Below are 12,284 nucleotides of genomic sequence, written 5' to 3'. Positions count from 1 at the left end.
AACATAAACGGTTATGTCTCTTTTTGACGTCTGTTGCTTGAATATACTTTCATGTAATACAATAAAACATTATATGTCTCACAATCAAATTGTCTGTTAAAATATATATATATATATATATATATATATATATATATATATATATATATATATATATATATATATATATATATATAATCATTATTATTTATTATTATTATCATCATCTTTTCGGGTGTTCTATTTTGAAGGCGAGGGTTTCCCCTCCTCTTTGACGTACACCGTGATCGGGATTACGCACGCGTGTTTCATTGGTTGACGTCGCCGCACGAGGCCTGTAGTTCGAACGCCGCACGGGCCTCGTCGTTCTGAACCGTTAGCCACGTTACGCACAAACTTGTTATATTTCAGCATGAATCCAAAGTGTTTTTAAGCCGCTTTCACGCGGCAGGGCGGCTCTGGTGTTTGGATAATGTCTTGAGGAGATGGATCATCGGTCCGGCTGGATTTGTTTCAAGAGCGGCGAGCGGTGAATGGCTTTGTTTTCCCGACTGATTTGCCTCTTAACTCCACGCAAGGAGAAAGGAGAGCTAGCGGGGCTAAGCTAGGCTAGGCTGCTAGCGCGGTATATCCACTTCCTTGTTGCACACCGGAGTGTGTTTGGAAGGCGAGAAGAAGTTTCTAAGGGGACCGTTAAAAAAAAAAATTACAATGTAACACTGCCTGGTGGATGGATTGAACGTGATACGTGGACTGTGATGACAGAGGATAACTTGCTTTTTGATAAGTGAAGTTGTTTTGGGCCTCTGCGAGCGATTCAATGGAATGCGACTGTGAAACCAGAACGGTTAGCTAGATAAAGCTAGCTAGGCTAAAGCGATTAGCATCGGCTATCAAACCTGGGAGACAGCGGTCCTGGAGCACAATGGTTGAGTACCGATTGGTCTAAATGACTTTGCAACGCATCATCATTTAATCGTGGTGGATTATTATTTAGTATTTTTATTTTTTCTGCCACCAAGTGTCATCATTTCGGGCCCTCCCGGCTCTTTTTTTTTTGTTTTTGTTTTGGCAATGGAAACGTTAAGCTTTTGATCCTGCTAGCCGGCCGGGGCTGTTTTTAATCGAGAGACGTCAGCTAACCCAATGCTAGCCCAATGTTTTGTTTAGCAACACGTCGGGGGACATAGTTTCTGTGGAACACGGTGTGCTGTTGATTCCGGACTTTCGTGGTTACAGCTGCGGCTCGTTTTGGAAGATAGATGCCCAACTCGGAGGCGCTCCGCGAGGGTCGCGGACGGAGCCCCTCCGAACAGCGACATGCTAACAGGCAGGACAGGCGGAGCAAGCCGGGGAGCGGCGCCGCGCAGCGCGAGAGGCACCGGGACAAGCGGCGCTCGTCGGCCGCCCGGAGGAAGAAGCGCAGGCAGCAGAAGAACAGGGACCTGTGGCCCGTCGGCGCGAGCGAAAAGCCCGACAAAGCCGCCCGCAAGGGCGCCTTTGACCGGGAGCTCGAGCTCCGGACGTTGGTGGAGTACGACGACGTCAGCTCCCAGTCGGAGCGGTTCTCCGGGAGCCCCTCTCCTAGACTGTCCCCCCACGCCGACGGCCTGTCAGCGGACCGCCTGAGCGACGTCGACCTGGGGGAGCCGAACGGACCAGCGTCCCCGGGAAGGGGTCACCCGGCGGGCCGGGAGGCGGCGTGCCTCGGCAAGGAGGGCATGAAAAGAGGAGCACCCGCGAAGGGCAAGCAAGGCAAGGAGGCGAGCAGGAAGAAGGACCGTCACAGCCGCGAGAGGGACCCCTCGAAGGTCAGGGGTGGAGGTGGCCTGGCCGGCTCCAAAAACCACAGGGAGGCGGCGAAGGCCGGGACAGACAGGAACGGCAAAAGGACTTCCACGTCCCAGGCCTCCCAGTCCGCGGACAAAAAAGAGTCCAAGAAGCACAAAACTAAACCGAGGTCCGACAAAGAGCCTCCATCCGCGTACCGAGACGCCCCGCAGGCGTACAGGGATGACCGCGACGAGCTCCGGCCGTACAGGCGGAGTCCCGGGTTTAAAGCAGACAGTCCCTATGGGACGACGTACCCGTACAGCTACCAGTCTCCTGGCGGCTACAACCAGGCCATATCCAGGAGGAGTCCGACGTTCGGAAGCAAAAGACTCTCGCCCAGCTCCGCTTACTACAGCCGGGACGTGGACGCCTACGGCGGGTACGGCGCCGCCAAGTCGCCCAGCGCGTACCCCGGCAACAAGAGGAAGCGCTCCCCGTCCAGCCCGGCGGCCTGGCGCAGGTCACCCAGCTTCGGCAAGCATAGTCCCTACGAGCAAGGCGAGTTCGCCCCGAGCCCTTACGGGAATCGCAGGAGGTCCCGGAGCCCTTACCGGAAGTCCATGAGTCCGAGTCCGGACGTGAGGTGAGCTTCAGATCGCATTCTGTGCCAGGTCGGGTGACGGTTTCAGCCCGTCCCGCACCTGTTGCTGCAAGCTGCCGGTCAGCTGGCTGAAAGAGGGCTACCAGGCTCCCCCCCCAGCGGTGGTTTGTAGGCAGTCCGGTTCTGCCTCTTAGCCGCTATGTCGGTCCATTTTAAATGTTTAACCTTCTGTAGCAAAGCATCAGTAAATATGGATAACATTAGCTGAAGCAGCTCTTGTATTTTAAACAAAAACGTGCATAGAGGTGTAAATATTTTTGAGTAAACATTGTGAAGCTATGGTATTATTTATTAGGATTATTGCACCCTAATAATAATCATTGTCTTTCTGACAGTTGAAAGATGCAGTTTTCATATTCTAAATATTCTGAAAGCTTTTTAAAAAAGTGTTTATACCATATGCAGGCAGCCTGTATGCATTTGTGAAACAATATTTAAAGTGCTACCTGCGTCTAATAATGATAATAATCTTTAGATCGTATTGTGTGTCTAGACAGTCGTCCCCTTCCTGCGAAGCATTGCACACGTTTCAGTTTCGCTTTTAGAATTTGAACCGATGCACCGATACCAGTACCGCACGGGGCCCTGATCCAGCACTAAAATGATGGTACCGGTATCAGCGAGTACCAACAAATAGGGCACCGATACCATTTTGATGTTTGTATGTCACTTGAACGCAGCCTTCTCTCTCCAGACTAGTATTATACATGTTATATAAGTTCATGAAAGTTGCACTATTTTGGCATTTGAGAGCCAAAACTTAGGGTTTAAAAGAGATTATTCAATTATTAATGTAATTTTACTGTTTCACCACTATTATACATGTTATAATTTCACGAATGTTGCACTATTTTGGCCTTTTGAGAGGCAAAAGTTTATTCAACTATTGTCACCCATTCCATGTAGGCAATAAAAAGTTCTACTACCGTTGCAGGTTGTGTGTCTGGTCACGGGACACACGGCTGTCCTCCCAAATATCAGAACACAAGAACCCCCGTTGAGACGTAGGCCGCTCCGGGTCAACGCAACCCTTCGCCAGCTTTTCTTCAGACACGTCGGCGTTTTGTACCGTTGCACTTAAACCCGCTGTATTGTTTTAATTCCTGAGGAATGAAGGAACAAGCTGTTAGAAAAAAATCATTGTATCAGTTTTGTTCTGTCCCTCTTTGTGGGCCGATGGACAAAAAACGCCGAGCGGCCTCCCACCAAGTCACACGACCGCGTTTCTTCACAGCAGGCCGTGCGTAGAAAGCTACTTTGGAGTTATCGGTGATCTGAACGTGAGTGAAAAGGTCCTCTGTGTCTGAACGAAGGGAAGAGCGAGCGGTGCCGAAGGTTCTGTGGCCCGGCTCTGTTCTTTCACGTCCACTTCTCCGTACGAATAGGACGCTTCACAGTGAAGGGGGACGTGACAAGCGACCGGTTCAGGCACGCTCTGAGAAACACAAACGTTGGGCTTGCCCATTTAAAGTCATGGTTTAGCTGCCATATATCATGGAGAACTGAACCAGAATCAATAGGATGTGGACCCGTGAGACTGCCTGAATACTTTACAGAAGTAGTTTAGACTTTGTGCTTAGAGAAGGTTTATTTTTTTTATGTTATGCCGTTTCTTGGTTGCATGGTCTAAAAAGGAGTTCTGTTTTCTTCTCCAGGCGATCTGCAAGGTCCCGCAGCAGAAGTCCGTACTCGACCTCCAGGCACTCGCGTTCCCACAGCCGGCACCGGCACTCGCGCTCCCGCAGCCGCCCCTCCAGCCTGTCGCCGAGCACGCTCACGTTCAAGAGCAGCCTCGCCGCCGAGCTCAGCAAGCAGAAGAAGGTGAAGGCGGCGGAGGCGGCCGCCAAGGCCAAGAACTCCAGCAACACGTCCACTCCGACCAAAGGCCCGTCGGCCGCCCCGCAGCCGAGCCCCAAGGCCAACCACGCCCCCAGGAAGGCGCGGCCGCCCTCCCCGCCCCCGCCGGAGAAGGGGCCCAGGACCCCGTCGTCTAGCCGGCCGCCGTCCCCCGCCGAGAAGCCGTCCAAGAAGACGGCAGAGCTCCAGGCCGGCAAGGACAGAGACGGGAAGGGGAGAGATGACTCCATACACCGGGACAAAAGGAAAGCGGGCGCGTCGGGACCCGGCAAAGACAAGGAGCGAGCCGCCGCCCCCGTCATTTCCACGCTGCTGGCGCTGCCGATGCCCCCCACACCCGTTGACCCCTTGGACAAAGGAGAAAGGTGTGCTGTCCGTGTACGGTGTTGGGTGTTTACGTCGTCCTTCAGGTCTGCTCACACACGCTTCCTTTGTTTGTTTGTTCTCAGTGTGAAGGACGCCTCAGCAAAGAAGAAGCCAGAGAAGAAGCCCCGACAGCTCCTCAGCGACCTGCCTCTTCCCCCCGAGCTCCCCGGCTGCCCGTCTTCCCCGCGCAGCCCGCCAGAGGACAAGAAGTCCCAGACGCTGCGCCGCAGACCCAGGTCCGCTCCGCGTCACCCAGGGTTCATCGCTGCCTTGGCGTTTGATTTCCTCTCTGCCACAATATGTCGAGGTCGCTTTACGGACTTCTCCCTTGTTGTTCCCAGGATCTGTGGGCCGAGATACGGTGAGATTAAGGAGACGGAGATGTACTGGGGGAAGCGCTGCGTGGACAAGTTCGAGATCATCGGCATAACGGGAGAGGGGACGTACGGTCAGGTGTACAAGGCTAAAGACAAAGACACCGGTGAGACGCTGCCTCCGCTTATCGGATAAGTGTGGAATGAATAATATCAAGATAAAGCATTTTTTAAAAGCTTTTAAAGTTTTTTCCCCAGTTTACTTATTTAAGTCGTGACTAATTAATGGTAAACTTGTGTTAGACTTAAAAAAAACTGAAGCTGACCTGGAACTTTGACTTTGAAGTTTGAAAACAGTGGGAACCCTAAAGATTGATACAGTCAACAGGCGGCACGCTTCCTGAGGAGACTCGTCCTAAACTCTTCTCTGCTCTCGTCCTGCAGGTGAGATGGTGGCGCTGAAGAAAGTCCGACTGGACAACGAGAAAGAGGGCTTCCCGATCACCGCCATCAGGGAGATCAAGATCCTGCGACAGCTCAACCACAAGAGCATCATCAACATGAAGGAGATCGTCACCGACAAGGAGGACGCGCTGGACTTCAAGAACGATAAAGGTACCGTTGTTGTTCCTTCTCTCTTCTCGTTTTTACCCGCTGTCGTTCTGTGCCCACCGGAGCTTATTTTTTTCCCTTTCTTTTACTCTCAGGGGCTTTTTATCTGGTGTTTGAGTACATGGACCATGACCTGATGGGCCTGCTGGAGTCCGGTCTGGTCCACTTCAACGAGAACCACATAAAGTCGTTCATGCGGCAGCTGCTGGAGGGCCTGGACTACTGCCACAAGAAGAACTTCCTGCACAGAGACATCAAGTGCTCCAACATCCTGCTCAATAACAAGTGAGGCGGACCTTCGCCCGCGTCGCACAGCCGTCTCCAAGATTTCTCTCTAACACCCTGACCTTTTTTCCCCTTCTCTCCTTTAATCAGAGGTCAAATAAAGCTCGCCGACTTCGGACTCGCTCGGCTGTACAACTCTGAAGAGAGGTGAGTCGCGCGGTCCCCGATCCAAACAGCCTTTTGGTTGCGGTTCTGTGGGTAACGAAGGCGCCTGCTTTTTCAGTCGGCCGTACACCAACAAGGTGATCACGCTGTGGTACCGACCCCCGGAGCTGCTCCTGGGGGAGGAGAGGTACACGCCGGCTATAGACGTGTGGAGCTGTGGGTGCGTCTTCTTCTTTGTTTAGTTTTATTTTTTAAATCTTTCCTGTAAAGTTCCTTGGTGACTAATGAGCTCCTCTGTCGGTCGCAGCTGCATTCTTGGCGAGCTCTTCACAAAGAAACCAATCTTTCAGGCTAACCAGGAGCTGGCCCAGCTAGAACTCATCAGGTAACTGCTTTCAGTTCTACGTGATTCTGTCCGCGATGTCCGGTTCTCCAGGATATTCAGTTTAAACTAGGGCTGTGAATAAAATCTGAGTGTTTTGTTTTTTTTTACACCCAATCTGATTAATCGATTTTCCTTCCCTTTTTTGTTTCATAAAAACATTTGTTTTTTTTACTTGTATATTAATAATCTCATCCTGAATCCATAGTGCCACTTATTACAAGCTTTAAAACATGCTTGTAAAACAAGATGGCGGGCCCCGCTGTAGCAAATGATGAAAATATAACACAAAATGTTTGCTGCCAGCTGTATTACACATCTAAGAACAAGCTTCTCTTCACCTGTGTAACTTCACACCAGCTTAAAAAAAAGAAGCAAATGAGTGAATTAAAGCGCTTCGTCCTAGGGTGCGCTGGAGTATTTTGACAATATATTTTCCTAAACACATATTCAACATGATATAGTGGAAAGTTTCATGGAAGCATTGGCAAAAAAAATCTTTAAAAAGAATAAATAAATCAGGAGATGGAAATTCGAATTCATTGATAAAATGGATTAAACCTTTAGTTTAAACCTTAAGTTTACCAGCAGTCCCCACCGTCATGATTTATTGAAGCCCAATCAGCCAGAATTGAGCGTTTTGCACGGCGACATTAAGCAGCAGTCGGGTTCTCTTTGTACCGGTGCCTCCCAACGTGGCGCTGGGCCCGCTGAGGATCAGTTTATCAAGCCCAGCGCCTAAAAGCATTTAAAGCGCCGAGCGTTGACTTGGGTCTCCCATGGAAACAGGGTTGAATCGAACTTTGTTTCCACCATGACTCGAATGAAGAAAGGGAAATGAATAAAGAGAGATAAAAGTCCGCTGAGTTTTAGAATATTAAGATCATTTCAGTGAATCCAGGTTTGTTCTTTGAAAGTCTAAGTTGAGCTTTTAGTTTTCACTGTCCGCCTCGTTCACCCTTCCCTAAACGTGTTCGTCTGCAGCCGGATCTGCGGCAGCCCCTGCCCCGCCGTGTGGCCCGACGTCATAAAGCTGCCCTTCTTCAACACCATGAAACCAAAGAAGCAGTACCGGAGGCGCCTCAGGGAGGAGTTCGCTTTGTGAGTCGGGTTTAAGTGGGGCTTTTGATTTCCTCTGAGCGCCGGTTGCGTCTGGCTGAGCTGTCCGTCCCTCTGTTGCCGCGCAGCATCCCGCCGTCCGCCCTGGACCTCTTCGACCACATGCTGAACCTGGACCCCAGCAAGCGCTGCACGGCCGAGCAGGCGCTGGGCAGCGAGTTCCTGAAGGACGTGGACCCGGACAAGATGCCGCCCCCAGAGTACGTCCCGCCGCCGCCCCACCCCCCCGCAGCTCCGCGCCGCACTGTTGTCGGCTCGTCCACAGCTTCTCTTTCTGTCTCCGCAGCCTCCCCCTCTGGCAGGACTGCCACGAGCTGTGGAGCAAGAAGCGCCGCCGGCAGAAGCAGATGCCCGAGGAGCTGGTGGCCCCCAAGGCCCCCCGCAAGGAGCTGGGCCTGGACGACAGCCGCAGCAACACCCCGCAGGGCTTCTCGGCCCCGGGAGCCGCCAAGGCCCCCAACGCTGCCGCCTCTGCGCTGCTCGGTGAGTTTTTAACCACTGTTTGTTTCTGCAGCTCGCCCATAAAACTCCCGTCCTGGCTGTTAGCCCAGACTCTTTACGCTCTGTGAGTTTTTGTTAGGAATCAGGGCTCCTCACAGAGTTTGGTCCAGTTTGAAGCTGAATGCTAATATACTGCTGAAAAACATAAAGAGAACACTAAAATAACACATCCTAGATCTGAATGAATGAATGAAACATTCTCATTAAATACTTTGTTCTTTACATGGTTGAATGTGCTGATGACAAAATCACACAAATTATTAATGGGAATCAGATTTATTAACCCATGTAGGTCTGGATTTGGAGCCACACTCAAAACTAAAGTGGACAAACACACGACAGGAGGATCCATCTTTGATGTAATGTCCTTAAAACAAGTCAGAATGAAGCTCAGTAGTGTGTGTGTGGTCTCCACCTGCCTGTAGCGGTCCATAGCATCAATGCCTTCATCTGGCAGGAACTGCTGACACTCCAGCCACATGAGAAATGCCCCTCCACACCATTACTGACTTGATTTCTCAGAAGTGGGATTGACTCAGAGTTACATTCTGTCGTTTAAATGTTCCCTTTTGTTTTTGTTGAGCAGTGCATTTAAAATGCTCTCTACTGCTTTGGCCCCTGGTTTGAACAGTTTAACATGCCGTCACGTTTAAACCACAAGCTTCAACAAGTTTATTCGGGATTTTATGACGATCAAACAGCGCAGTGAGTTACCTGTAGGCGGTTTTCAAAAAGGGCTTGAATAAAATCTGAATAGTTTTATGTGCATTTATATTTGGCTCCCTTTACTCTCAAGGCCCTGAATGAGCAGACTGGAAGACTCTCTGACAACTATTTCAAATGCACTTCGCTAATCTGGCTTTTTAGAAAGATGTTTGTCAAAAAACATGTAGGGACTTGGCACTTGGGTGCTATGGTGAGTGAGTCCAAATGTTGTGCAAAATGAGATTTATTTGTTTTTTAAGATTAAAAAGCATAATTCACTTCATATAAAGCAGAACCCTTCTAGTGTACTTAAGGGCTTAGTTTAACTATTTTTATTTTTTTATTTTAGACCAGAAATCGACAGTAAAAATAATTACACATTCATCAAAAAGGTAAACATCCAATTTAAATTCAGGTGTAAAAATACAATTTCATTCAAACTATTCTTACCGTGTTTAATAGAATAGAAATACCTTTACTGTCCCACAGTGTGACTGTGGCAAAAACAGGTTGGCCTAGACACCAGATTTACACACAAGATTAATTAATATGAAAACAAAGCTGCATTTAAAGCTAAGCTGTACAGCAGAAGAGGGAAAATACTGTGCAATTAACAAGAGATAATAAGGCATATTGTGATAAAGTGTTCAAGTTAAAAATTGAAGAAAACACATCAGTTTATTTTAAAGAATAATATATTATTTTTTTATTTTTTTTATGTTGCACAAAGAACTGCAAAGACATCCACAGAACCAAACTCTCCTCTAAGCATACGGCTCTGATGTCGGTGTAGGTTTGTGGTGAAACCTGCTCTGCAGTGAAGGAGCTCAGCTTTGCTGTCCAACATCTTTGAACCAACAACCAGTGGCTTCGTTTTCTCCTGTCCTTCATAGTTAATTTTACAGAGAAACCTAACAAGCTCAGCCTCTGCCCACAGCTGCACTCCCTGCACACCTCTCCGTTTCACATAATGGTATGGCCCTTACGCGATTGGCCGCCATGTTGACCAATCAAAACGGCAGATGATTTTTGCCTCGATGGATTTTATGAATCTAGGTCCTCGAATCATTCAAATCGGGACAGATTGGTACAGAAGCTCAGAATGTCTGACTTTCTTGGGCATCCTCCGGTCCTAAATGTGTTTAGAGTAACATTTTACGCTGATTTGTTTCCTATTCCAGAACCGAAGGGTCCAAACTCTCAGTTTACCCAGGAGCAGCTGGCGGTCCTCTTGAACTTACTGGGCCAGCCCAAGGGCACAATCAACCCGGCCCAGTTTGTTCAGTCCATGAGCACAAAGGTGAACCAGGAGACGCTGCAGCAGCTGACTAAAGCCTTGGCTCCCCCTGACCCGTCTGAGCCCGCTCCCCAGCCGGCGCCCGCCAAGCCTCCCCAGCCTCCCGTCCCGGCGGGAGTACCGCGCACGCCACCCATGCCCAAGCCCCCTTCGCCCCCCATGTCTGCGCCGCCGGGCAACCCAGAGGGCGAAGCCGCGGCCGCCACGCAGACGGCCGTGACCATGCTGCTGGCTCAGCTGCTCCAGGCCCAGCAGCCTCAGAGGCAGGAAGCGTCGGATCCCGGAGAGGCAGGAGAAGGTGCCAACCCCGCCGGGGCCGCTGCCCCACCCCCAGCTCTTCCACCTCCGGAGGTCAAACAGCCCCCAGAGCCCAGTCCGGTTTCTCCAGGTGAGGAGCGGGGGGGGGGGTTTACTAATGCTACCAACCAAGTCAGAAGCAGAGTTAAAAGTATTTAACACTACAATGAATCATTTGAGTGTTCGCTGATATCTTGCCCTCCACAACCGCCTCAGAGAGAAGCCATTAAGACGACCAGTGTGGCTGTATTTTGTTCCTTTTTCAATAAATTCATAAATTACAGGTTGAATAGGACTTAGCCAGTGGATAAAAATCTTCAGCAACTCTTATTTCACAGTAAAAAGAAAAATATTACTTGTGTTGTAGATTAAATATGCAGAAATAATAAAACCCACCGTATTTTTATGGACTACAAGTCGCTTCGGACGCATCAATGCTAATATGCTAATAGCCGTTAGCCGCTTTCTTGTTTTAACTCCTGCTGCACATGGGCAGTACGTACTTCTTTTAAAATCGTACGTACTTCTTTTAAAATTCTGCTATGATCTACCGATTGTTTCTTCCCGTGTTTCTCTTAGTGTCTGAGGTTGGCAGCGTGTCCATCCTGCCCCCGGATCAGCGGCCCCCCGAGCCTCCAGAGCCGCCTCCGCACGCCGACCTGGACTACCGGCAGCCGCCGCCCGAGCCCAAGCTGGGCCACGCTCCCCCCATCGCCTCTGCGAGCGGAGGCGACGGGGGCCGGCCCCCGGAGCCCGACTACCCGCCTCTACCTTCGGCAGAGGGCTCGGCGTACGGCCATCCTCCGCCCCTTCCGCCGTTCACCCCGGCAGGCTTCGGGGAAAACTACATGGGTCACATGCTGGGGGGCGGCCTGCCGCCTCACGCCCTGAGGGAAGTCTTCAGCGGCTCCGGACAGGCCGCCGCTTCCTCCAACAGCGCCGGGGTTCTGCCACCGGCCCACCCAGACCAGTACCCACCGGGGGCAGCGGCCGCCGCAGCCTCCGGACCCGGCAGCATGCTGTTCAGTGGGGACAAGGACCACAGATTCGAGTACAATCACAGCCCTTTACCTGTGGAGGGGCAGCCCAACCCCAGCGCCATGCACCTGTACAACCACGCCATGGCTAGGAAGGACGGCGTTCCTCCTCTGCCTCCACCGGGACAACCCTGGGGGTCCCCGTCCCAAGTCGGGGCTCCGCCTCTCCCCCTGGGATTCGTCCCACATGTGAATTCTGCGGCAACAATCAGAGGACGAGGGCTGCCTTTCTGACGGCCCGGAAAGTCGACACGCAGCAAAGGAGCAGCCGGCGGCGGGGCTGGAGCCGCCGGTTTAGACCTTAGCAGACGGATCTGGGTCTGGAGACGCTCGTCCAGGTCCGCTAACCGAAGTCTGTGTAAAGCGTCGCATCTCTCCTACATCTGGAACATGTTGCAGGCGGACGGATTGAATAACACCTGGAGCTTTTGTCGCTCGTACTGTTTTCATATTTTTTTGTAATCTATTCTGCTGTCTTTTAAATTAAACTTTTACCTTTTTATTTTTTTTTTTATTTTTTGTTTTGGTTTTTTTTGGGATGTACAGTGTCTGGCCGGGTAAAGTTTTTAACGTCTACCTTAGCCTTTCTGTAATATTCCGAGGCATAGTAGTATTATCGTTTTGCACTACTGACCAAAGTAGGCAGAAACTATTTTGGCTATGAAAGGAAACGGATGCACACTTTGAATAATGACTGATGGCAGTGGGGTGGGGGTGGGTGGGGGGGGGGGGGGGGGACCGACAGCCAAGGGGGGAGCTCGTTCAAGGACTAAGACTGGGTAGCACTTGGAGCACCGCAGCACATCCCCTCTCTGCATCATGAAGTCTCGGGAGTTCGATCCTCGGCAGTGGGGGGGAGGGATTATTGTGAGCGATGCAAACAGATCCAGAATTCAAAAACTAAATGTTTTTGGGTTTTTGGTTGTTTTTTTTTTTTTTGTACTAAAATGATTTGTCCTCCTCCCTTGTCCTCTGGCAGATGTTTATTAAAGAA

General features: G+C 50.6%; 1 protein-coding gene across 1 annotated transcript; it reads left to right on the top strand.

Annotated features, from left to right (window-relative positions):
- Nucleotides 1–298: 298 nt before the first annotated feature.
- Nucleotides 299–11,790, top strand: cdk13 (cyclin-dependent kinase 13). Its single transcript, XM_012854202.3, has 14 exons — nucleotides 299–2,395; nucleotides 4,069–4,635; nucleotides 4,720–4,872; nucleotides 4,978–5,117; nucleotides 5,395–5,565; nucleotides 5,658–5,847; nucleotides 5,938–5,994; nucleotides 6,071–6,172; nucleotides 6,260–6,337; nucleotides 7,319–7,435; nucleotides 7,522–7,653; nucleotides 7,740–7,936; nucleotides 9,841–10,344; nucleotides 10,833–11,790. The coding sequence occupies exons 1-14, from the start codon at nucleotides 1,242–1,244 to the stop codon at nucleotides 11,522–11,524; spliced, it is 4,254 nt and encodes a 1,417-aa protein (XP_012709656.2). The 5' UTR covers nucleotides 299–1,241; the 3' UTR covers nucleotides 11,525–11,790.
- Nucleotides 11,791–12,284: the final 494 nt, after the last annotated feature.

The sequence above is a fragment of the Fundulus heteroclitus genome, chromosome 21 (assembly GCF_011125445.2).
Source record: "Fundulus heteroclitus isolate FHET01 chromosome 21, MU-UCD_Fhet_4.1, whole genome shotgun sequence".
Classification (NCBI taxonomy): Eukaryota; Metazoa; Chordata; class Actinopteri; order Cyprinodontiformes; family Fundulidae; genus Fundulus; species Fundulus heteroclitus.
The sequence above is the reverse complement of the archived record's forward strand: the minus strand, read 5'-3'. Positions and strand labels throughout refer to the sequence as shown.

Bases quoted from the DNA above. Each gene is read 5' to 3' on its own strand.
- cdk13 (XM_012854202.3), top strand. From the start codon at position 1,242: ATGCCCAACTCGGAGGCGCTCCGCGAGGGTCGCGGACGGAGCCCCTCC. The intron at 6,338-7,318 runs GTAACTGCTTTC...GTTCGTCTGCAG, and splicing joins GCCCAGCTAGAACTCATCAG to CCGGATCTGCGGCAGCCCCT. The intron at 7,436-7,521 runs GTGAGTCGGGTT...GTTGCCGCGCAG, and splicing joins CTCAGGGAGGAGTTCGCTTT to CATCCCGCCGTCCGCCCTGG.